This window comes from Palaemon carinicauda, chromosome 1, assembly GCF_036898095.1.
Source record: "Palaemon carinicauda isolate YSFRI2023 chromosome 1, ASM3689809v2, whole genome shotgun sequence".
NCBI classification, from domain to species: Eukaryota; Metazoa; Arthropoda; class Malacostraca; order Decapoda; family Palaemonidae; genus Palaemon; species Palaemon carinicauda.
In genome coordinates, this window is record NC_090725.1 from 186359246 (window position 1) to 186386448 (window position 27203).

Genomic DNA, 27203 nt, shown 5'->3' on the forward strand with positions numbered 1-27203 from the left:
TTCTGACCCTTATGAGGAATCTCAATGGGTTCCCAGATCCAGAGATTCCCCCTCGTGAAGGCAAGGACACGGTCTTGGACCGAGTCTTTGGTACTCAAAAACCCTCTAAGGCCAGCGCAGCTTTGCCCTGGTCTCGAGGGGTTAAGAGTGCCAGAGATAAGGTCGAGGGCCAGCTCTCCGAGTTTGCCTCCTCCAGCCAATCCAGCGCCGGCGATAAACTCCTCCCGCCTCCTCGTGTCCATCAGAGAAGGTACTTTGACATCATGGAGGAGACTTGTTTAGCTCTTCCCTTACACCACTCTTTGGAAGAGCTTACCGGGGTAGTCCCTCTAGAGAGACTCTCCAACCGGCAAGTGTTGTTCTCGGCTACGGAGATCCTTAGCCAGGAGAAGGTGGCGAAATGTGCCATGCAGGCAACTTCGTAGCTGGACATCTGGCTAGGGTCTCTGGGCATCCTGTTACGATCTGAGGACTTGTCCAAAGAGAGTACCAGGAAGGCCATGGAGACCTTTTTACTCTCAGGCACTCGTACCATCGAGTTTTTAGCCCACCAAGTCTCGAACTTGTGGGCTAATACCATCTTGAAACGTCGAGATGCGGTGTCTGAGAGATTCCACCAGAAGGTCCCCAGTACCGAGATCAGCAGGCTCAGACATTCTTCAATTATGGGGAAGAACTTGTTCGAGCCTAAAGACGTGGAGCAGGCGGCTGAGAGGTGGAGGAAGTCCAACCAGGACTCTCTCCTACATAGGTCTTTAACATCGGAGCCCTATAAACCTCCAGCAACCACGTCCTACCAAGACCACGAAACCGGCAGCTACAGCGAAGACAACGGTGACGAAGCCCTTTCCTGTTAAGGACAAGAAAGGCAAAAATTTCCTCCAGGGAAGGAAAGAATCCTAGAGGCAGTGGCTGAGCCCACAAATGCTAGGATTGGCAGTCCCCCTGCATGTCCACCAGTGGGGTGATGGCTACTAAGTTGCGCAAACAGGTGGCAGCAACTCGGGGCCGATTCCTGGACGATTTCCGTAATCAGTCAAGGATATCGCATCCCGTTCACAACATCTCTACCTCCCCTGACAGCGAATCCATTGTTGTTGAGCTCCCTTGCCATGGGATCGGCAAGGGGGCAAGCCCTTCGGGCAGAAGTCGAGACCATGTTGAAGAAGGGCGCTCTCCAAGAGGTCGTCGACAGGTCCCCACACTTCTTCAGTCGACTATTTCTTGTAAAGAAGGCGTCTGGAGGCTGGAGACCAGTCATCGACCTCTCAGCTCTGAACAGGTTTGTCAAGCAGACCCCGTTCAGCATGGAGACGGCAGACACGGTCAGACTTGCAGTGTGACCGCAAGACTTCATGTGTACACTGGACCTGAAGGACGCGTACTTCCAGATCCCAGTCCATCCGTCTTCAAGGAAGTACAGTACTGAAGATTCAGATTAGACAACAAGATCTACCAGTTCAAGGTGCTGTGTTTTGGTCTCTCCACAGCACCTCAGGTTTTCACCAGAGTGTTCACCCTAATATCGTCGTTGGCACACAGGATCAGCATCCGTCTCCTCCGTTATCTGGACGACTGGTTGATCCTAGCAGACACGGAGTCAGCCCTTCTTCGACACTGAGACAAACTTCTGGGACTTTGGCAAGATCTGGGGATCATGGTAAATCTCGAGAAGTCTTCTCTACTTCTTACTCAAAGACTGGTATATCTAGGCATGATCATAAACACCAATCTCCACAAAGCCTTCCCATCAGACGACAGGATAGCAAGGCTGAGGAGGGTCGCGAATCCTTTCCTCAGACGAGAAGAGCTCCCAGCCCAATCGTGGTTACGTCTCCTCAGTCACCTCTCATCCTTGGCCCGTCTAGTTCTCAACGGTCGCCTCAGAATGAGATCTCTTCAATGGCGACTCAAGTCCCAGTGGAATCAAGGTCACGATTCCCTGGACGTCATGATCCCTATGGGTCCTGCGGAACGGACGGACCTTCAGTGGTGGGTGACAGACGAGAACCTACGAAGGGGAGTGGATCTTCTCGTCCTCCCCCCCGGATTTGATGCTGTTTTCGGACGCCTCAAAGAAAGGGTGGGGGGCCCACGTTTTGCACCACAGGACCTCAGGCCTGTGGTCAGAATCAGAAAAGTGCCTCCATATAAATGTGCTTGAGATGAAGGCTGTATTCCTGGCCCTTCAACAGTTCCAACAATACCTGGCGGGTCACTCTGTGGTGGTAATGAGCGACAACACCACAGTAGTGGCTTACATCAAGAAGCAGGGAGGTACCTTTTCAGAGCAGCTATCCCATCTCGCAGTAGAGATACTGAGATGGACCGAAGTCCACTTGATTCCACTATCGGCTCGCTTCATTCAAGGCAAGAGGAATGTGCTCGCCGACAGTCTGAGCAGAGCGTCTCAGATAGTGAGTACTGAGTGGTCTTTGGATCATCTAGTAGCCAACAAAGTCCTGACTTTGTGGGGTTCCCCGACTGTGGATCTGTTCGCTACAGCGCTGAACTTCAAGCTCCCGCTGTATTGCTCCCCAGTCCCGGATAACAAGGCACTCTGGAAAGATGCCTTCCAACAATGGTGGGACAACATCGACGTATACGCCTTTCCCCCATTCTGTCTGATGAGGAGGGTACTTAACAACACCAGAATATCGGTCAATTTCTCGATGACCCCAATAGCTCCGCTATGGCATCACGCGGAATGGTTTCCAGACCTTCTGCAACTCCTAACGGAACTTCTGAGAGAACTCACTTCACGACACGAGCTACTCAAACAACCACACGCCAACATCTGTCACAAAGCTGTAATTTTGCTTCGACTTCACGCCTGGAGACTATCCAGCATCTCCTCGCGGAGAGAGGTTTTTCACAACAGGTTGCGAACAGGATGTCTGGACACCTGCGAAGGTCATCCCCAGGGGTCTACCAGGCAAAGTAGCGAGTTTCAGTGGTTGGTGTCGTGGAAGGGGTATATCTCCACTCGATGCCACTATTCCAGCAATAGCGGAGTTCTTCAATGTATTTGCGAGAAGAAATGCACCTTTCAGTCTCGGCAGTGAAAGGCTATCGCTCAGCCTTAAGTCTAGCCTTCAGGCTCAAAGGAGTGGATATTTCTTCTTCGCTGGAATTTTCCCTACTCATATGAAGTTATGAACTCATGCATGGCGAGCGACAGCGTCCAGGACGCCTCCGGTAGGCAACAGCTCTTGTAACGAAGATATCACTATCAAATTATTTTAAATTCACCAAGAGCTTACATTTATACATAAAAGAGATAATACTCAACTTATCAGAGGCAGAAGAAGTTGGAGAAAGCATTATAATGTTGAAAATAATCCAAGAATTGCGAGATAACACAGGGAAAAACACCGAGTTGTTGAGCTACGCAAAAAGGAATACAGATGGCGCCGTGAGCGGCGCAATGCACGCTTACGAAACGGGAGAGGAGAGGTACCTTGCGAGCGGCTCTCCTTTCTTTCTCGTTTTTCGTTTTCTTGCCAATTGACCCCTTCGAAGTGTTAATTCTGTTCGGGGTGCAGATTGCTATGTGGTGTGTCAAGAATACGTCCTCTGATATTTCGCGATATCCCTGGTTCTTTTATTTAGGGATATTCGCTCCAGGAGTTAGAATTCTGGGTACCTTAAGGTAAATTCTCTGGGAATATCACCGTAGTCATATATACCCAAGGAAGCTACCCTTTAGGAACTTCTATCAGGACGACATGGCCATCTCACCCAAAAATAGATTTTTCGCTTCGCTCAAAATCCGTTGTCTCGCGCTTATTCTTTTCTTCATCCTCCCCTCTCTTGGGGAAAGCAGCATCCTGAGTTCTATGCAAAGCTGACCTCGAACCACTACAGGTAAACCATGTTTCATTGTGTTCCTAGTATTAAGCTAATACTGTCACGTCCCCATACCCTGACGAGGTGGTATTGGGAGAGTCCTAGCCTAAAGTTTCCATCTAAAGGACTACAGGTCAACTTCCTAGGACAAGTCACACTTCAGACCTTCACACACAGCTTACGTAGGCCGCAGCCCTTGCTCAGCAAGGTTCTAGCAAGGTGCAGGGACTCCTTATTGTTGAGTGCTGACACACTCAGATACTGAGTCCCTGGGCAAAGCCAAAAGCCAGTACTGGCTGGGACTTACCACCCTTCCTAAGGGGTGAGTCACCCATATTAGATAGCATGATTTGTACTGTATTTCAGTTACAGAACAAATGACAAATTCGTAGGTAATTTGTATTTTTCCTAACTATACAAACCTTAGCTATTTAATCAAACTTGCCCGCCAGCCCTATCCCCCGTGAAGTCCTATACCTCTAAGCAAAGTGAGCTCAGCACAGGTGTGTGTGTGAGGGGGGGGGGGGGGGGGTAGCAAGCTACTCTCCCTACCCCCCGCTAACTAGCGGTGGGGTAGTAAACCCTCGTTAAAATTCTAATGGCGTGTTAATTCAGCTTTGCCGAAAGTAATTACCCCTATTAAATAGCTAAGGTTTGTATAGTTAGGAAAAATACAAATTACCTACGAATTTGTCATATTAAGGATACTCGCGCCAGGAGTTAGAATTCTGAAGACCTATGGTTAATCTCTGGAACCTTCCCAAATATTCCCTTGTAAGCTACCTAAAGGAACCTGCCATCAGGACAACATGGCCATATCACCCAAAAATAGATTTTTTGCTTTGCTCAAAATCCGTTTATTATTACCGGTACTTATTAAGCTACAACCCTAGTTGGAAAAGCAGAATTCTATAAGCCCCTGGGGCCTAACAGACAAAACAACCCAGTAAGGAAAGGAAATAAGGAAAAATAAAATGTTTTAATAAGTCACAATAAAATAAATATTTCCAATATAAACTACAAAAACCTTGACAAAGAGAAAAAAAAAAAAACTAGGTATAACAGTGTGCCCGAGCACTGCCCCAAGCAAGAGAACTCCACCCCAAGACAGTGAAAGACCATTGTATAGATTCCATGGCACCACCCAAGACTAGAGAACAACAGTTTGGCCTTGGAGTGTCCTTCTAGAAGAGCTGTCCACCACAGCCAGTCTCTCCTCTACCCCTACCAAGAGGAAAGAAGCCACAGAACAACTATAGTGCAGCAGTTAACCCCTTGGGTGAAGAAGAATTGTTTGGTAATCTCAGTGTTGTCAGGTTTATGAGGAGAGAGGAGAATCTGTAAAGAATAGGCCAGACTATTCGGTTTATGTGTAGGCAAAGGGAAAGTGAATCGTAACCAGACAGAAGGATCCAATATTGTACTGTCTGGCCAGTCAAAGGACTCCATAACTCTCTGTGATACAGGTTCTTCTGGCAGGTATTGGAAGCTTCTGATAATGCTCACTGCTCCCTACCTGTGGAATGTGACCTACAGGTCCCTAGATGTGTTCTCCTCAGGACCTGTTGTAGCTGCTTAGCAGGTGGTATATCTGCCTTAGCTCTTATCACAGGACCAGTAACTGCAGATCGACGGCTAAGGCTACAAGTAAGACTAGGATGAAAGTAATGAATGACTGGCTTTTTCTTTTACTTTGTCTTCCCCTCTCTTGGGGTATAGCCTCGAAAGACCTAGCCAGCTGGACTATCTGATATTTAGGTAAACCTATTTAGTGTGTAGCTGTTCAGTGCTCAAGCATGGAAGTCTTTTCCTCACACTCCTTACTAGGGGCAGTGGGATGTACCCAGGCAAACCCATAATCTTGAAATGATCTTCAAGTCTCAGCATCAGCAAACCCTTTTTTTGCCAGGTCTACAACACAGCCTTCCAGCTCAAGAACAGTCCTTAAAAACCAGGGCTGTGAAACCTAATGTAATGAACTTTAACGCTTTTATCACGCAAGAGGCTTGAGTTTCATGTTTCCGGGTTAAGTTTCCAGCCAGTTGGATAGCAGACTTCCTTCCACCTAAGGGTGAGTGTCCCATAGTAAAAGACGATGGTTTGTATTCGTGTAAGAACAAATCACAAATCTTTAAAGTAATTTGCTTTTTTCCTAACTATACAAACCAGAGTCCTTTATTCAAACTTTCCCATCATCACCAGCCCCGAAGAAAGTCCCAGACTTTGATCTAAGTGAATTTGTCAGTGAACTGGCTGGGTACGATAATTACCTATCAGTTGTTATGTCTTGTTATAATTTTAACAGCCATGTTCCAGTTTTAAGCCTACTTTTATTTTTCTTGTTCCTGAATGTGTTAAGTGAATAAATCAGAAATGAGAGTTGTGGGAGTTGCTCTATGCAGATGATTGGTGATTACAACTGAAAAGGAGGAAGATTTACACAGAAGGGTTTTAGAGTGGCAAGAGACTTTGGGAGCCTGGTGGCTTGAGAGTAAATGTGGATAGAACTGAAGCTATACTGAGCTTTAAGGAAGGTAGGGACAGGATAGCTATGAATGAAAATAGAGGATCAGTTATAATACAGGCGAAACACTTAGATACTTGTGGTCTATTATAAATCAGGAGGGACGATTTGAGGTTGAAGTTGAGAATAGGATAAAAGCAGCTTGTGGGAAATGGTGGGAGGTAGTAAGAGTGGTATGTGATGAGAAAATGCTTATCAAGGTACATGTCTAAGATTTATAGTACAGTGATAAGACCAGTGTTAATGCATGGATTGGAAACGTGTTCTCCAAGATGAAAAAAGGAAGCAAAGTTTGAGAGAATAGAGATGGATTATAGCAATATCACTGCTTATTTGGAAAATGATGAAATAAGAATGGCAGGCATAGTAAAGATTAAAGTGGTAGTAAGAGTGTCACGATTGAGATGGTGTTGGCATGTGTTAAGGATGGATGGTGGTGAAGAAGAGAGGAGGGATTGAGGGGAACCTGTTGGTGGGAAGAAAGAGAATTAGATCCGGAGATAAGGTGAAGGATGATATGGAGAGAAGAGGATGCCTTTTTGGAGAGGGCGGATTAGGCAACCTACCCTTTTATGTAGCGATAACGGTGGGAAAGCAGAAGAGAAGAAGAGTTCCAGCTTTGTTGTTATCTATTCTCCTACAGTAAATGACTCAAGTCAGGAGAGTTAGGAAAAATACAATTTACAGTACTTTAAAAATATTGTTATTTTATAATTAAAATTCAGTTTTTTAACTTGTAAAGGATTGCTATTCAAGATCATTCATGAGTGTTCAGATGATGAACAAATCTATCGTCATAGGAACATTTAACAAAAAGATTTTGGCCTTTTTTAAAAAGTGTGAGGGGATTCGAACCTTGGGTTGGCTAATGATTCAATTGCCTTCCAGCCAAGAATGTTACTGTGAATGTGAACATTAGGACTTGAGATATTCATCCTAATTTTCATTCATAATAGAAAATCTCCCATTCTCTATTTTTCAAGTATGCTTGTAGTTCTTGAACATATTTACGGGTATTCTTTCGACAGTGTAACATATTTTTTTATTTATTTTTTGTTGTTTAATAAGTACAATTGTTGCATGAAGTTTTATCTTGGTGTCACAGTGATGTACTATACATTCTTATTTTTTATGTTAGAAGAAACATAGCATGAGCCAAAGGTATTCCATTGGGTAGGCTAATCTCTTTTTAGTTGTAGGGGGTTAATGAAACCCAAAACTTGAATTGATTTTGTTCATAACATTTTGTAAAGATACAGGAGTAGTAATAAACTACAGTATTGTAAATCTTTTCACTTTCAGTCAAAGAACTGTCATCTGTACAAACTTACTGCAGAAGAGTTAGTGAAACGAGGAGAATTGGCTAATGAGCCAGGAGGTTATTTCATTGTGAATGGTTCTTCAAAAGTAATGAGGTTAGTACAGTAATCTCTTTGCTTGGTTCTAAATCCCACATTGTATGGGTTATATTGATATTTGGCTATATTTTATATACATTATTTGTAAGTGTACTTTGGTATTTTTATATCAAATTGTAAAAGTATTGCTAGGTAAAATGATCTTGTCAATATCTAATTCATACAACTTAATCGTTAAATGGATGCTTTTAATGTTTTTATTGCAGAATGCTCATTGCCAATCGGAGTAATTATCCAATGGCAATGGTCAGAGATAGTTGGAAGAAAAGGCTGGACGGCATTACAGAGAAGGGAGTTTTTATTCGCTCTGAAGCTATTGATCAGGTTAAGGATCTTATGCATTACTGTATTATATATAGCAGTGGATATTGTTCTACCTCTCTTGTGGTTACAGTTATAGTTTGCTTAGGACAACCATACACAGTACAGTAGTTGTTTTTCATGAAATAATCATAGGAGAAATTAAATTTTAAAAGCAAAGTCCTAATCTAAAGATTCTTTAGATTGTCTGTCAGGTTTATATGATAGGAGAATCAGTGTTATATAAGAAGACTTAATCTCTATATTTAATTTGTTTATCAAGTATTTTTAATTTGTTTCCATGGAATAAATTACTAATTTTTATTACTTGACAGAGCCATGTTGTTAATGTGCTTCATTATCTAACAACCGGTGATGCCAAGCTTCAGTTTATAATGAAGAATCAAGCGTACTTTATTCCTCTTCTTATGGTGTTGAAGGCTTTGATGGATTTTACAGATCACCAGATATTCTTACACTTGATAAGAGGCAGGGAATCGGATAAATATTTCAAAGAGTAAGTTTTTTCAGTCAAAATTTTCATGCTTTTTTAGAGATGCATTTGTTATAATAGCATTATCAGTTTACTTATACCTATCTTACAGTCAGCAGCTCCTTTCACTACCACTAGAGAGTTATAGGGTCCTTTGACTGGCCAGACAGTAATACATTGGATCCTCCTCTCTGGTTACGGTTCATTTTCCCTTTGCCTATACACACACACACTGAATAGTCAGACCTATTCTTTACATATTCTCCTCTGTCCTCGTACCCATGACAACACTGAGATTACCAAACAATTCTTCTTCACCCAAGAGGTTACTGCACTGTAATTGTTCAAAGGCTAATTTCCTCTTGGTATTTGTAGAAGGGACTCTTTAGCTATGGTAAGGAGCTCTTCTAGGAGAAGGACACTCCAAAATCAAACCATGGGTAGTGCCATAGCCTTTGCATCATCATCTTTCATTGTCTGAAGTTAGAGTTCTCTTGCTTGGTGGTACACTGGGGCACACTATTCTATCTAATTTTTCTTCCTCTTGTTTTGTTAAAGATTTTATAGTTTATGTAGGAGATACTTATTTTAATGTTACTGTTCTTAAAATATTTTATTTTTCCTTGTTTCCTTTCCTCACTGGCTATTTTCTCTGTTGGAGCCCTTTGGCTTATAGCATTTTACTTTTCTAAGTAGGGTTGTATTTTAGCAATTGATAATAACAACAACAACAATAATAATAATAATAGTAATAATGATAATACTACTAAAAATAATTTCAAGAATCGAAGCAGCCACATTACTACCTTGTCAGGTAATAGGTGGCCAGGGCACCAGCCACCCATTGAGATACTACTACTGAGAGTCATTGGATCCACTGATTGGCCAGACAGTACTACATTGGGCCCTTCTCTCTGGTTACGGCTCATTTTCCCTTTGCCTACACATACACCGAATAGTCTGGCCTATTCTTTACATACTCTACTCTGTTCTCACACCTGACAACAGTGAGATTACCAAATAGATATTCTCTGCTTAAGGGGTTAACCACTGCAATGTAAACTGTCAGTGGCTACTTTCCTTTTGGTAAGAGTAGAAGAGAGATTTTAGCTATGGTAAACAGCTCTTCTAGGAGAAGGACATTCCAAAATCCAACCATTATTCTATAGTCATGGGTAGTGCCATAGCCTCTGTGCCATGGTCTTCTGCTGTATTTAGGTAGAGTTCTCTTCCTTGAGGTTACGCTCGGGCACACCATTCTATGTTATTTCTCTTCCTCTTGTTTTTTTTTTTTTATTTTAATTGTTTTTATATGAAAGATTTGTTTATGTTGTTGTTGCTGTTCTTTAAGTATTTTTTATTCCCACACCAACAAACCTTATGTTATTTATGTGGACATTTTTTCTGCCAAGGTGGAAGGTAGCCATAAGACTTTAATTGCGAGGTGACACCCCTACCTAACCACTTGTTGTGGGTAGGTAGGTGGTGGTTGTGGGGTACCCAACTGCCTATAGATACTCAGAGCTCATTGAATCTTGTCACTTTTCTTTTGGCTTGTGGAGATCGGACATCTCTTTCTACTCCAAAGGCTTATCCATATCATAGACTTGCTTTACGCTTATCATTTCCTTTTTAGGTGTGACTGCGCTTCTTCCTTGACGCTCCCATGCAGACTTTTCCTAGACACGAGGGTCTCCCGTGGGGCACCCTCATGTCGACGGTTGAGACCGGCCCGCACTCTGTGTGCCCAACCTGCAGGGGGCGTTGCTGTGAAGTGGGCTTACCCTATGATGACTGTTGGGAGTTTCCTGCCCCCTAGTGGGAGAGATTTGGGAATCGCAGGAAGAAAAGAGCTAAGCATGATCTGTCTCTCCCAAGGTCTTCCTCTGTGGTGAAGAGATCACGAGTTTCTTCGCAAACACCTGGATCTCTTCCCGAAGCTTCTCGCTTGCTTCCTCTGGGGGCCGATTGAGTAGGACCGCAGACCGGATAACTCCATGGCAAACTCGAGTTACTAAGGGTGTTGTTGCTTCCCTCTAGCGCTGCAACTACACCTCCAGCTGCCGGGAAGCCATTTTCCCTTGAAGACGTGTTGTAGGCGGGGCCGTCCCTGGGGGTTTCTGCTTCCCCTTCGAAGGAAGCGCTGCTGCAACTCCTTCAGCGTGGTGCTAGGAAGGAACCCTTGCCAGTGGCCTCTACATCCTTCGCCCTGTACGTTTCCGAGGTTCATCTTTCTCCCTCTCCTGGCCCTTCCACGCTTCGACAAGGTAATAGTTCTTGTTCGCCTATCCAATGGCCTCCTGAGGGTGACGAATCCTTTTCCCAACCTGGGACATCGTTGTCACCTAATCCACAGACTTCTGTTTCTCCTCACAGGAATGGTTCCAGCTCACGAGCTAACCACCTGCTTGCTGCGGGCACAGAAGATCTTCAAGCTGCCAGTGTTCCATCTGCTTGCCGTTTGCAGGAACGAAAGTCTCCATCTGCTTATCCTTCAGCACGATCTTCATCAGTTTTTCGTTCGCAACGATCTGAAGATCATCTGAGAGATCGAAGGTCATCATGATTTCCGCGCTCTTCATCTATAAGGCCTTCTAACTCTAGAGCTTCACGCTCAAAAGACCGAAGGTTATCACGGTCTCGGTACTCTTTACATACTCTTTAGCAATTAGTTCACGATCACGAGTTAAACGCTCACGATCACAAGCTAAAAGGTCTGGATCAAGGTCTGGACGTTCTCGTTCACGATCTCAACGCTCACATTCATGAGGGCGACGCTCACATTCACAAGGGTGACGTTCACGTTTACGAGGGCGACGATCGTGCTCACGACGTGTTGTAGGGTTGGCTGTCCTTGAGGGTTTCTGCTCCCCCTTTGAAGGAAGTGCTGCTGCATCTCCTTCAGCATGCTGCTAGAAAGGAACCTTTGCCAGTGGACTTTACATCCTTCACCCTGTACGTTTCCGAGGTTCATCTTTCACCCTCTCTGGCCCTTCCACGCTTCTATGAGGTAATAGTTCGTGTTCGCCTCTCCAATGGCCTTCTGCTGATGACAAATCCTTTCTCCAACCTAGGACATCGTCGTCATTTAATCCACTGACTTCTTTTTCTGCTCACAGGAATAGTTCCAGATCGCGAGCTAACCTCCTGCCCGCTGTGGACACAGATGATCTTCAAGTTTCCAGTGCTCCATCTGTTCGCCGTTCGCAGGGACGAGACTCTCCGTATTCTTGTTCTTCAGCACGATCTTCGTCAGATTGTCGTTCGCAACGATCTGAAGATCATCTGAGAGATCGAAGGTCATCACGATCTCGGCGCTCTTCATCTAGAAGGCGTTCTAACTCTAGAGCTTCACACTCACCAGACCGAAGGTTATCACGGTCTTGGTGCTCTTCACATAGAAAGTCTTCTGCTTCTCTAGCTATTAGTTCACAATCACGAGCTAAACGGCCTGGATTAAAGTCTGGACAATCTCATTCACGAGGGTGGCTGTCACGTTCACGAGGGTAACGCTCATGTTCATGAAGGAGACAATTACGCTCCCGAGGACGATGCTCAAGATCACAGGCAAGACGCTCACAATCAAGAGCAAGATGCTCACGATCATGAGCAGAACGTTCAAGATCGCAATTCAGGCGTTCCTCTTCACGAGGGAAACTTAGGCGCTCACACTCAACAAACAAGCGGCGCTTTATGGCCAGAGACTCTCCTTAATGACCTATGACCGGGTAAGGACTTCCGATTGATTCCGATCAGAATTATCTTGCTAAGCTACTCTGTGTGTCCTTCATGGCCTGAGGCGCTTACGCAAAGCAATTGCCTACGTGATGCTCACCAACGCGCTCTACCGCGTCGCAACTCTCTCTACTAGTTGCCCCGTTTCTGAGGCCCACATCTTCGCCTTTAGTGAGCTTTAGTGCTCCCCCTGCGCTACAGGAGTCCGTAGGGCCTCCTCTTACTCGTTCATGTCCTGACTCACGTGAAATGGGCGCTTCCCTTCGTGAATCACTCCCGTTAACGCGTGAATCGGCCAATCCCGCGCATGTTTCACGAGCTGAATCGCCGGATTTACGAGTGATCGTGGACCTAACAACCTCCGCAGTGACTACTTTGAGCGGTAGGCTGATTCCCAATCTTGAAGGGTTCAAGGAACCTCCAAACAAGTTCGCGGAGGTTCCTATTACTCCAGATTGACCTCTCAGTCCGACGAAAGAGGACCTCCTACCCCCCCAGAGACTGCCTCCCAGGACATCTCAGGCACCTGAACTCCTTTCCATTAAGAAGCGTTCTCCTCCTCCCAGACTCCTGAAGGAAACTCCGGACTTATCGAAGGGTGGCAATCTCCCTCCGGGGTACGACACTCGTGTTGAACCTGGAGAAGTCCTTGTTGGGCGTGTTTCCTCCAGCCCCACCTCTACCTCGGCAGATTCAGCCTAGGTCGACTCCTAGGATTCCTTTGGGAAGTTTTGCGTCTGAGAGGTCTCTTTCAGAAGGCCCTTCTGACCCCATGAGGAAATCTGCCCAGGGCAGTATGACTTCCAAGGCACAGCAGTCTTCTCCATCACAAACCAGGGCCAAGGAAAGGGTGCCTCCCTCTAATTCCCATTTGCATGATGACGAATTATAGAAGGATGAAGCGTAACACCCCCTCATGCGGACCTCATCCAACCTTGTACTAGCAGGGATATCGGCTTCCCCAGGGAGATCTCAATTTATGACTTTCAGCCTGAACAGATTGATATTGTTCCTCCGGACCAACGTCCAGTGTCAATACCACTGGCAGAGGAACAACCCTCGCCCCTGAAACTAACGTATCCATGGAACAGCAGGCTCTTCCTAAGCCTTCCATTCTGTAGGAGCATTTTCCTCCTCGGAGGGAGTCAAACGACTCATAGACAGTTCCGAAGAATGCTAGAATAAGGGATGCCCAGACCCAGGAAGTGGACAGAGTATCACCTGAGGTGGGTCCTTCTCGTGACCCCATTGACGACCTTGACCTACTCCAGGCCTCTATGGATGAGAGCTTGGAGGTAGATGACCCTGTGGAAATGGACAAGGAATGCCTTCCTTGGGTGGCAAGCCCAAACTTCCATTCTGAACAAGAGCACAAGGAGTCCGAACATGCCTTCTGGCAGGTCCTAGCTTGTATGAGGACCATGAACAAGCTGTCCAAACCTAGGACAGTCAAACCTCTCGATACGAAAGAATCGGCTTATGAAATTTTCACTGCGAAACGAGAAAGAAGAATTTTACGACACATGATGAAAAATGTTTTGGTCAACGAAAATAGGTACGGTGCGAGAGCCTTACTGTGTCCAAGACGGATTTTAAAATCCGCGCGCTGTCAGCCCGTAAACTCGCTACCATTATCCCGTGTTCCCATTAGTTCTCTCCCTACTCGGATGCTAGTTACCACCATGAGATCCTGCTCTCCTATTGGTCAGCATCTACTGTACTGTATCCCATCGTGCATCTACGCATTGACGTTCCTATGTCTTTTCGTTTCGGCACCGGTATCCTACGCACTGCACTGACTTAGTGCTTGGGATTTCGCTTTCATAATAATTGTACAGTACTGTATCGTGTGTGATATTATGTAACATTATTAGCCATGTGTCCCAAGAAAATCGCTGATGTCAAGGGAAAGAAGAGGATGATGCTTTCCATGGAGATGAAGATGGAAATACTCAAGAAATACAAGGCTGGCATGCGATTATGTGTGCTCGCGAAGGAATATGGCCAAAATCCGTCTACGATAGGAACGATCCTGAAGCAGAATGAAGCTATCAAAGCAGCAAGACCTTCTAAGGGCGTGACTGTTTTGTCCACTAAGAGGAGCCACGTCCACGATGAGATGGAGAGACTGCGGCTTGTCTGGATAAAGGACAAAGAAATGGCCGGAGACACTTATCACCAAAGTGATAATCTGCCAGAAAGCCAGCGCCATTTTCGGTGATCTCGTGCTTGTTCAGGCCGAAGCCAACGGAGGAGAAGGAACATCGAAGCAGGAACCCCCCAGATTTCAACGCTTCTGGTTGGGGGTTGAAAAATTTAAGAGATGCTCAGGCATTCATTTGGTGGTGCGTCATGGGGAGGCTGCAAGCTCCGATACGAAAGCGGCCGAAGCCTTTGTTTAGACGTTCGACGAGTTGACTGTCCGGGAAGGCTATAGTCCCCTGCAAGTCTTTAATTGCGACGAGACCAGGCTTTTTTGGAAAAAAATGCTTTGTCGAACTTACATCACGACAGAAGAAAAGAGGCTACCTGGTCATAAACCTGTGAAGGACAAGCTTACCCTTGCACTCTGTGCAAATGCCAGTGGGGATTGCAAGGTGAAACCCCTGTTGGTGTATCACTCGTAACTCCTCGAGCCTTCAAGACCCACAAAGTCACTTAGGAAAAACTAAATGTGTTGTGGAGGGCTAATGGAAAATCTTGGGTAACAAGACAATTGTTCATTGAGTGGATAATATTTGTTTTGGCCTGATTGTGAAAAAGTATTTGGAAGAGAAGCCCCTTCCTATGAAATGCTTGCTTGTGTTGGACAATGCCCGTACTCACCCTCCTGCCCTCCATGAAGATATTGTAGCAGAATATTCCTTCATCAAGGTTCTCTATCTTCCACTGAACACCACCCCTCTCCTCCAGCCCATGGACCAGCAAGTGATTTCAATCTTCAAGATGCTTTATACCAAATATCTCTTCCAGAGATGTTTTGAAATCATTGAGAGCACAAACCTCACCCTTCGTCAGTTTTGGAAGGAGCATTTTGATATTGTCATAGGCCTCAAAATCATCGATCAAGCTTGGAAGAAGCTGTGGCCTGATGCTGTCTCTGCACAAGATTTTGAGGGCTTCCAAACAGACCAAGCTGAAGCTGATTCTGAAAATATTGACGATCTTGAACCTGTTGCTCAATCTGAAGCTGCCGAGATCGTTACACTCGGGAAGTCCATGGGTCTGGAAGTTGATAGGCTGACATTGATAAGTTTATCAAGGAGCACCAAGAGGAACTTAGAAGGATGACCTGAAAGACATGGAGGCCATGCGAGTGAACGTCGTTCATGAAGAGTACAGCGGGGGAGAGGAGGATGACCCACTGACAGTGGCAGAAATTAAGGAGGGTCTAGATGGCTACTTTAAAATGGTGGCTCTCGTAGAAAAGAGACACCTAGAAAAATTCTCACACGTCGTGTACTTGAGTACTGTAATGAAGTTTGCTTGAGTCATTTCAGGTAAATTTTAAGAAGTAGGGAGACACAAGCTTCATTGGACGATTATTTTAGAAAGAGCCCTTCGATAGAAGCAAGCCAAGCACCAGCTAAGAAGCAAAAGAAAAGTGGCAGTGATGAATAAAATATGTAGTGTAATTAAATTTAGAAAATACAAAACATAAAGTAAAAAAAAAAAATAGAAAAATAAAAAATAAAATTTTATTTTAAGTTTATCGTAAAGTTAAGTGTTAATATTTTGTGCCATTTGTAAATGTTTCTTGGAATTAAGTGTTAATGTTTTGTGTCATTCATACATCTGTTTTGTAAAGTTAAGTGTTTACGTTTTCTGCCACTTTGCCGTTATCATCCTCCTGTACCGCCCTACACTTTGCTCTTGGACATCGCCTCACTCCAAAGGTAAGGTTCCACATTTTCGTTACTGTATTTTTACTGTTTGCTCTAATTAAACACTTCTTTTACAGATTATCAATGGTTAATTTGTTATTAAATGATCAAAATACAGTACTTTTCATACATTTAGTACTGTTTAGTGGTGCGTATCCTTATTATAATAATTTTATGTGGTGTTTTTGTAGGGTCTGGAACGAATTAGGCTATTTACATGTAAAAGGTAACTCGCAACATGAAAAAATCACTTAACGAAAGCCCTTAGGGAACCAATTAATTTTGTGTTTTGAGGCATTACTGTACTATCTTCCAGGAAGGCAAATAAATGGTCTTGTACCAGCTGTTTGGAACCAAAAGCCACGTAAGACCAGTGCAGTCTTGCCCTTGATTAAGGGACTGACTGCAGCCAGGAGTAAAGTTATCTCCCAGATAGTAGGACATTCTAGTTCCTTGAGAGCAGGGTTCTCGACAAGAGCTATCCCTCTTCCTTTCATACTTCAGAGAAACTACTGTGAGATTGTGTAGGAACCTCATTCTACCCTGATTCTCGACCCTTCAATAGAATCTCTTGCTAGGGGTCTTCTGACCCAAACTCTCTCTTCATTGCTAAGAGATATGAACAGGAACTGGCCCTCTTGGCTGAAGTCCAGATCTTGTTGGAGAAGGGTACTCTCCAAGAGGGCCTCAACGACTCCCCATGCTTCTTGAGTTGATTCTTTCTTGTGAAAAAGACGTCTGGAGCCTGGAGACCAGTCATCGACCTCTCAGCTTTGAAAAAATTTGTTAAAAAAACTCCGTTCAGCATGGAGACGGGAGACACGGTCAGACAAGCAGTAAGATCACAGCACTTAATGTGTACATTGGACCTAAAAAGTGTGTACTTCCAGATTCCAATCCATCCTTCTTCAAGGAAGTATCTGAGAATCATACTAGACAACAAGAAATACCAGTTCAAGGTGTTGTGCTTAGGTCTTTCCACAGCACCTCAGGTCTTCATGAGTATTCACCCTAGTGTCATCTTGGGCTCACAGAATCGGCATCCGTCTCCTACATTATCTGGACAACTGGCTTATTCTAGCAGACTCGGTGATGACCCTTCTTCAACACTCAGACAAACTTCTGAGTCTTTGACAAGTTCTGGTGATCATGGTAATCCTCCAGAAGTCCCAGAAAGTCTTCCCATCAGACGACAAGGTAATGAGTTTGAGGAAGGTTTCAAGACCATACCTCAGATGAGAAAATTTCCCAGCCCAGAGGTGGTTATGTCTCCTCGGGCACATATCACCCCTGGTCCACCTAGTTCCCAATGGCCGCCTTAGGATGTGATCTCTCCAATGGCAGGAAAAATCTAGCAGGAATTCCCCGGATGTTCCAGTTCTTATGGGACTAGAAGAACGGACGGACCTTGAGTGGTGGATGGCAGATGAAAACCTGCTTAAGGGTGTCGATCTTTTAGTCCTCCTCCGGACTTGATGCTCTTTTCAGATGCATCAAAAGAATGGTTGGGGTCCACATGTTGCACTGCACGGCATCAGGCCTATGGTCAGAGTCCAAAAAGTACCAGCACATAAATCTCTTAGAGATGAGTTTAGATCCTGAGATGGGCAGAAGACAACTTGGCTCCAAGGGGTCTTTAAATCATCTAGTAGTCAACAAAGTACTGACTTTGTGGGGTTTCCCAACTGTGGACCTGTTTGCTGTGTCCCTGAATTTCAGGCTTTTGCTTTACTGCTCCCTGCTTTGGGAACCCATGGCTCCCTGTCATGATGCATTCCAACAACGGTGGGACAACATTGACGTTTACTCCTTTCCCCAGTTCAGTCTGATGAGAAGAATACACAAGACCAAAACATCGGTCAATCTCTCGATAGCTCTCATAGTTCTGCAGAAGTATTTCCTGACTTTCTGCAGCTTCTGACAGAGCTTCTTAGAGAACTACTTCCACGACATGATCTACTCAGGCAACCACATGCGAACATCTTCCAGAAAATCATTTCATGCCTGGAGACTATCCAGCACCTCCTCACTCAGAGAGGATTTTTGCAACACGTTGCAAAGCAGAGGGCTTCGCATATGCGACGATCTTCAGTATCAGTCTTCCAGGCAAAGTGGACTGTTCTTTGTTTGGTGTTATGGAAGGGGTATCTCTTCCCTCGATGCCACTATTCCAGCAATAGCGGAGTTTCTTGTACACCTGCGGGAGGAAATGCTTCTCTTAGTTTTGGCAGTAAAAGGTTACCACACAGCCTTGAGTCTCACTTTCAAGTTGAAAGGAGTAGATATTTCCTCTTCGCTGGAACTTTCTCTCCTCATATGAAGTTATGAACTTTCTTGTCTCCAGACAGAAGTTAGTCCTCCTCTTTTTAACGGGGTTTGGTTTTTTCAGTCCCTGAAGGGTCCTCCCTCACTCTGAAGACGGTGATTCTACTCACTTTGGCTTCAGACAAAAGAGTTATTGAACTTCATGGTCTCTCGTATGACATCGCCCATTCCAGGCGATGGGGAGAGGTAATTTTCAGCTTCGTCCCTGAGTTTATTCTTCTGTAGCCGATAACCCAAATCATCTGTTACTATTCTCAATAAGGAGTTTAAGATACTACCTCAAAAGAACATCTGTTGCTAGCTTCTGAAACCAAGCACGCTTCGTTAGCACAGGGAAAATCAAGAGGAGGATCAGGAAGAGCACCATCTCTGCCTGGATTCGCAAGGTCATTGATCTGTCACTGAATCTGGATCCTCCTTCGACACGTCGACCCAGAGCACAAACGAAACTACTCTGTTGCAGGTACTACGAGGTGGCGTGTGGAAGTGTCAGATGACCTTCACCATCCATTACTTGCTTGACATAACCCACAGGAGCATGGAAACTTTTTCATTGGTCCTGTGGTGGTTGCACGACAACTGATTTAACACCTCAAGCTTTTTGATGGACAAGTAGCGGGAGGTTGAGGGCAAAGGTTACTCAGCATTAGTCTGAATAAAGAATTAAGAATGACTGGCTCCTATTCTTCATCCTCCCCTCTCTTGGGGAAATCAGCGTCTAGGGTCCTCTGCAAAGCTGGCCTAAACCAACTGCGGGTAAGCCATTTTTCTCTTGTGTAACTTTTTATCGTGTCAATACGGTTATGTCCCCATACCCTATTAAGGGGGCTATTGGGTTTGTATTGGTGACCTCTGAAGATTTCTATGACTCGAAAGAACTCCTACCTTGACAGCCACATTGCTAATATCACGAGCACATAGCTTGTGTAGGCCTTGGACCATGCATAGCATGGTTTTGGTGAGGTGTAAGGTTTCCACCTTTTATGTGCTAAACCCATAAAGGGGAATCCCCTGGTCAAAGCCAAAAGCCTGGAGGGAAGGACTTTAACCTTCCTAAAGGGTAAGTCAACCCCTATAAAAAGCGTTGGTTTGTATGTAGGGATGAAACAAATAACAAATTTGTAAGTAATTTTTATTATTCTTAACAATAAAAACCTGTAGCTATTTTTACAGATTGTCCTTCCAGCACCAGTTCCCCTTGAAGTCCTACCTCCAAACAAAATGGGGTTCACAGCTCAGGTGTTTGAATGAGAGGGGTGGATACTAACCTCCCTCCCTGCTAACTAGCGGGTGGATGGTTAACCCTCGCTAAAAATCTAATGGCTCGTCTTTCAGCCTTGCCAAAAGTAATACCCCTATAAATAGCTACATAGTTGTATCATAAGGAAAAATACAAATTACTTCTAAATTTGTCATTTTTAGTCATCTTACTAACATCATTTATGTGACTGCTTCCCACCCTTTAAATGTAAAAAGGAAAGATCTCTCTCCCTTCCCTATATATCCTCCATGGTGGTGCATAGTTGTACTAAAGAAATACAAACCACGGGTAGAGGAAATACTTGGAACTTCATACAAAATTTGTTGACAATTCTATACATCCCACCCTCTACAGCATGACAATATTTTTTTTAGGAATACTGATATTTTGTTTCATGTTTTGGAGCAAGATCAGCAAGGTATGTCTTCCTTAGGTTTTAAGATACATTCATGAAGGGAGGAGTTTATTGAGTCAGTATCTTAAGAGCTAATGATATAGGTCTGAATCATAAGGGAACTGAAAAAAGTAAATCAGTTGAAAATTTGAACCAGATTAAGCTTGTGGATGTAGTGGGTAAATAGAGATACTGTAAGTGTTTAGAGAGCAAGTGGGCTGTCCAATATGAGGAATGATATTGATTGGCTTAAATCACAGCTTCCTGCCTTTATGAAACAGTTTTTAAGTTTTATGCAAAAGAATTTTCCTGATTCATATGAGAATGTCAAGTTCAAATTATTATTATTATTATTATTATTATTATTATTATTATTATTATTATTATTATTATTATTATTACTAGCTAAGCTACAACCCTAGTTGGAAAAGCAAGATGCTATTAGCCCAAGGGTTCCAACAGGAAAAAGTTGCCCAGTGAGGAAAGGAAATAAGGAAATAAAACAATATAAGAATTGACGAATTATTAAGATATTTTAAAAACATTAACAACATTAAATATACAAACTATAAAAGGACTTATGTCAGCCTGTTTAACATAAAAAAATTTGCTGCAAGTTTGAACTTTTGAAGTTCTACTGATTCAACTACCCAATTAGGAAGATTATTCCACAACCTGTCCACACCAGGAATAAAACTTCAAGAGTACTGTGTAGTATTGAGCCTTATGGTGGAGAAGGCCTGACTATTAGAATTAATTGCAGGCCTAGTATTACGAACAGGATGGAACTGTCCGGGAAAATCTGAATGTAGAAGTTGGTCAGAATTATGAAAAATCTTATGCAACATGCATAATAAACTAATTGAATGACTGTGCCAGTGATTAATATCTAGATCAGGAATAAGAAATCTAATAGACCATAAGTTCCTGTCCAACAACTTAAGATAAGAATCAGCAGCTGAAGACTAGACAGGAGAACAATACTTGAAGCAAGGCAGAATGAAAGAATTAAAACACTTCTTCAGAATAGATTGATCACCAAAAATCTTAAAAGACTCTCAATAAGCCAATTTTTTGTGCAATTGAAGAAGACACAGACCTAATGTGTTTCTCAAAAGTAAATTTGCCGTTTAGAATCACACCTAAAATTTTAAAAGTCATACAAAGTTAAGGAAACATTATCACTGCTGAGATCAGGATGTTGAGGAGCCATTGTCCTCAACCTACTTACAATCATACTTTGAGTTTTGTTAGGATTCAACTTCATACCCCATAATTTGCTCCATGCACTAATTTTAACCAGATCTCTAGTAAGGGGCCCTGCCGGAATGTCAATATATGGGGTTATGGGAAGAAAAACACAAAATCCTAAAAATATTCACTTGGCAATGGAGAATGCGTATACAAAAATTTTTGTCAAAATTCCTCTTACTTTCATAGTTACAGGGTAATTAGTAAAAGTAACTCAATAAACCTAAAACATTGTTCCCTACAAGGAAATGAAGTATTTCTTATGTTATCGTAAATTTTGATAATTATTAAATTTTAATGTGAAGGAAATTGTGAACAATGGCATCTGTATAGCTTCCGCGAGTTATTACATGGAAAATTACACCCTGCGCCCTTCAGTCTTACCACAAACCTCAGAGAGAGTACATGTCTGAGTTTGACCTCTAACATTCACTAATTTTTACGGTTGTTTTTCTTGTCTTTAGCAAGAATTTTATGATATCAAAGAGGAAAAGACAATTTCAACAATTTACCAACGTAAGGAAGAAGAAAATTTGCTCTATTAGGAGTTCAGAAGAAGTTAATATCGGTAGTGCAGAGAGAGAGAGAGAGAGAGAGAGAGAGAGAGAGAGAGAGAGAGAGAGAGAGAGAGAGAGAGAGAGTAGTGTGGATAAAGGAGTGGCCGCCTTCCTCAGAGAAGCCAAAAGAAGCAAGATATTGAGCAAAAGGATCTTCATTTATGGTTAAATTATGATAAGTAATTTTGTTTTCATTTATTAATACCCAAAAAAGAACATAAAATTCATAATAGGATTTATTAATATTGTCTTTGTAAAAAATATCAAGAAAAACTTTGAACGCCCGTATCTCAAAACTATACTTATTGACCTTCAAATTCTATCTTCTCCCTTAGTTTTAAGGATATAGTATTGAAATTCGGTATATAACTTATAAAGACATTATAAAACCAAAAAATGAAGCCCTTTTTTTCAAATTTTTTGTTCATATTTTATTTCCTAATTTTTTCCCCTGATTTTTACGTTTTTTTTTTTTACCATAATGAAACAAAATTCACATCTAGCAAAAAAATTACATTTATGAAAAAACTCCTCATATTATTGGAGGTCTACATTAAGTCTATATAGGGTAGTAATCTCAGGTCTTATTAACAATTATCAAGGGAGAAGATAAAATTTGAAAAACACCGAGGGTCAGAGGCAAAAATCCTATCCAGTTTGGAGATGTTCTAAGTCACCTTATTGAGTGGTATGAATGTCATAGTTCTGTCCTTAGAAAATGGTATTAGCCGGCCGGTCCCCTTAAGGGATTCAGCAACCCCAGATCTACATTCAGGAGATGGAATTGATGCAAAGGGAGTAGCATCATCTGCGTATGCAACAAGCTTGTTTTCTAGGCCAAACCACATGTCATGCTACTGATGTATTGTACCAGTCTAATGTATTCTACTTTAAAGCCGAGGTCAACCTTTTCATATAACTTACAAGGCAGTAATTCTACAACACTAATAATTAATATGATAGTGTACTTCTCAAGGCAATAGAGAATTAAACTCATCACATCAATCCTCGGTTCCCATATTGTACTCTTTTTCAGACAAGGGGATTTTTCAGTGACTGGAGGCACATACCTGTTATCAATCATAGACTCCACAAAGGCTGATTCAGCTTCGGAAGCTCTTTTAAACTAAATTGGTCTTAAAAAAAGTCAGATAATCCAAAATCAAACTCAAGTTTGTGCAAGTTATCAGCACCTCCCTTATCCTGCACAAGGTCAGTAACCTTGTACTCACTTGGTACTGGATGTGCTCTAGTGACATTTTATGCCTGAAAATAGCACCATCACCAGTGGTTTGTGGACCAACTTCATAATATCATGGAGTAGTAAATATCTTAAAAGTACACCAAACGAATAACAAACAATCCAGCAAACATAAATGTGGATCTTTCGTGTAATGACCCCTCATCCCCTGGATATGCTGACTCCTGCTTTGGCCTTATCTTCCCTTCCTGTTGATTACTTACGGACCAAAAATTATCACTTCTGATACCCGTAACTATAGTGTTTACAGTAATCCCTTGGCCATAGTGAATGATATGCTTGAAGCCCTCCAAAGAAAACTGCTATGTAAATACAGAAAGTTACGCTATATATTTTTACACCAATTTTATAGTTTTTCATATTTTTTATTATCTATAAATTTAGGCTTTTATAAGCCCTCTCAACGCTTATAAACCTGTTATACACTTTAATCCCTTTTTAAGGGTATTGTCCACCATGGTGTTTGGACATAACTTTCAGAAATTGAAAATAATTTTATTGTTTCTATGGATGCAGAAACATATCGCACATGCCCTTCAAAAGTTTTATCCAATTATTTTAATAAATAATGAAGATATAGCGGTCTTTAAATTATGATGTTATCTTGACTGTGTTGTCTGCAGTATTAGTAAATTTAGGATTTAAATACCTCGTTAGGGTGCATTTATGTATGAATAAACAATAATAGTACAAAGTAAGGTTATCATAATGTTATCTTGATTTTTTAAAGAAAAGAAGCAAAAATTTGTTGCAAATCTTTGGGAGCTCATAGCTCAAAAAAATACTTATTCACACTTAGGTACAGTTTTCTTACTTATTTATTGTTCGATTTTAGAGAGAAAGATATAATTGAAAAGAGGAATACAAATCCCACAATTTGGTGTTCCAGAATTTTTCTTTTTCTTTTTCTTTTTTTTTCATGAATATTATATGTCTAGATGAAGAAAATTAAGAATAAGTTCATTGAAAAAAATAAAAAGGAAAATAAAAAATCTGTCACACAGAATTATTTGATTTATAAAGAAGTTTTTATGGTAGGATTTTCAAAACAATTGGTGTCATATTAGTGGAGAAAATTATACCTAAAACTTTTTTTTTAATCATGATTTTTGCTAATATATCAAAAAGATTTTGATCAAATGACTTGAATTTTTATTTGATGAAGGTATTATATGTCTAAAACATGTATAGAAATTTTGTATTTTGAATAATTAGAAAAAAAATTCATGGCATGGCAGACGGTCCCCTTAAGCTAAAATATACTTTTACTGGATACACATCCTTCAATACTTGTACTGTATAGTTAATAAAAAAAATTAAGATTTTAATACTCATCATTGAAGATTCGTAAGCTCCATCCTTATAATGTCCTTATTGCTGGAATTTACCACCCTTTTTGCTGCCTTGTTAAAAATAACATTTGCTGTCTTACTTTTAGTCTTTTGGTCCTTCTTGATTTAGCGAATGGTAGATTTTTTTTTTTTTGCTGTAATGGTTGTCTTTAACCACATAGCTTCTCCCTTCTTTAGGCATATCAAGAAGTTTGATCTTGTCTGCTAAATTAAGCATATTTCTTCGATGCTTGGGAAGCTATAATAAGGCGCTTGGATTTACTACCAAAAACCTTAGGTGTATAACTTTTACTTGGCATCTTAGGGCTTGAAAGCAACCCACAATTTTAGCCAAAAAAGCTAAAGAAAATACCTCGTCACATGGACAAAGATGCTGAGTGATATCATATAGGTATGCGTAGAATCAAACTGGACAGCTTGTAATACTCGAGAATGACAGCTAATCAGTGACCAGCTACTGATCAGTGTGCTCTGATTGGTCATGTCTCCTTTACTGGCCAATAGGGTAGCTTGTATGAAATCATTTGGGTAAACTAGGCTACTCACCTCAATCTTACTGAGTTTCGTTTCCCTTACTGATGCGCTCTCTCGCTCAATCCAAAGGAAAATGCAACCCTTTAAGCAGAAACTCATTCTTCCTCATTTCTGTTTTCTTGAGGCTAAACTATCTAGTTAACTTTTTGGTCTTGAGAAATTAATTCTCTCTTGCTGAACCTTTATGCTAATGGAGATGTAGAACCAAATGGTATTTTTCCTGTTTTTTTATAGACTGCAGATTTCTCAGCTTTTAAGTTATTTGTTATTTTCCTCAAATTAACAAGAGGAGTTTTTTTTAACATTTGTTCAGCTGACTACCTTCCAGTTTCCATAACTCCCTTGTTATTTAAGATTTGTTAATCTCTTTTGGCAAAACGTCTAATTAGGTTTGCTGAAGGTAATCATCTTTCCCTAGTTTGCAATTTGGCTTTTGTAAAGGTCTTGGAGCATGTTGTAGCCTAGCCAGTAATAATAATAATAATCGTTCCCAGCGCACACATGGCGGACGCTTCTTGGACACCTCGCCTTATTGGAGAAACTGGTTGGAGGACTAAGTTTCACTTGGTGTAATTAGCTCTGAAAAGCCTGTGGTTACAAACATCAGACCCTTCTGCAGCCTTAGTGTCAGTGCTCCAGGAAGTTGTGATAGATCTCCGGTGGTGGCTGAGACAGGAGAACCTTTCAGTAGGCACACTCATACAGGTTCCTACTCTGAAGTTCCTTCTATTCTCGGATGCCTCTTGCCAAGGATTTGGCCCTCACCTTCGAAGGTAGAAGATTTCAGGCCTATGGTCACAGGAAGACAAGGCCTTTCACATCAATTGCTTGGAAATGAAAGCAAAGTATCTAGTACTACTCCACTTTTCGGAGATCCTCAAAGGTCACTCTGGTGTTGATGAGCAACAACTTGAATGTTGTGACCTACATCACCAAACAAGGAGGCTTGGTATCCCACCTGCTATGCTGGCTAGCAGGGGGAATCCACCATTGGGGGAAGTCAGTGCAGTATCTCTTTCAATAAGATTAATTCCTGGGAAAAGTAACATCATTGCGGACCATCTGAGTCAACCAGGGACAACAATTGGTTTGAATGGTATTTATTTCCTCTACTGGCGAAGTCTTGTTACTTTTTAGGTTCCTTGCCACTAACCATGTTCGCCACTCACTTGAACACCAAACTCCCTGTGTATTGCTCCCCAGTTCCTGACCCAGCAGCGGTGATGGAAGACGCCTTCCAACACCCATGGTGCGGACTGGACTTTTTTGCCTTTCATACGTTTTCTGATTCATCAGGTGCAGAACAGAATATGCCTGTCATGAGGAGTCAGATTAATACTAATAGGCCCAAAGTGACTGCATAGAGTGGTATCCTGATCGCCTGGATCTTGTCGCTGAAGTCCCAAGAGAACTTCCAGAAAGGACAAACCTACTCTACCAACCACACGTTTGAAAGATCTATGAGGCAGTCCACTGTCTATTTCTTCATGGCTTAAGGTTATACAGCATGTCATCTGCAAGAGAGGCTTTTTGAGACTGACTGCGAAACAACTTTCCAGAGACCTCCAAAAGTCTTCTGCAGCAGTCAACCAAGCCAAGTAATCAATTTTCTGTGATTGGTGTCACAGGGGAATATTATTCCACTCAGTGACTCTATTCCCCATATTTCTGACTTTTTAGTGTTCCTGAGTTATGAGAAGTCCCTCTCAGTCACTACAGTAAAAGTTTACGACTTAGCTTTGAGTCAGGTATTTAAATTTAAGGGACTCACTCTCTCCTCATCATTGGAACTCTTCGCTCTCATCATGAGTTTTGAGAGACCTGCTTCCTCGTGAACTTTAGCCTCCCTCTTTGAATGTGATTAAGGTTCTTAGGTCCCTTAATATGGCCCCTTACAAACCCTTACATAAACTTCTAGACAGGGATCTTACCCTAATGACTTGTCTTCCATCTTTTCCAATCCTCAGCCTAGAGGTTAAGCGTATTCATGGCCTATCCTATCATATTTCACATTCCAAGGAGTGTAGAGAATTATCCTTCTCTCGTGTTTCCGAATTTGTGGCTA

The 27203-nt window shown here is 42.3% G+C and overlaps 1 protein-coding gene across 1 annotated transcript in view; it reads left to right on the top strand.

Moving 5' to 3' along the window:
- The window catches only part of Polr1B (RNA polymerase I subunit Rpl135), a 494679-nt gene that overhangs the window by 145022 nt on the left and 322454 nt on the right, over positions 1-27203 (top strand). The window contains exons 4-6 of the mRNA XM_068386504.1: positions 7676-7788; positions 7998-8115; positions 8427-8608. Coding sequence (XP_068242605.1) covers positions 7676-7788; positions 7998-8115; positions 8427-8608 — 413 coding nt within the window. The remainder of the gene's footprint in view (positions 1-7675; positions 7789-7997; positions 8116-8426; positions 8609-27203) is intronic.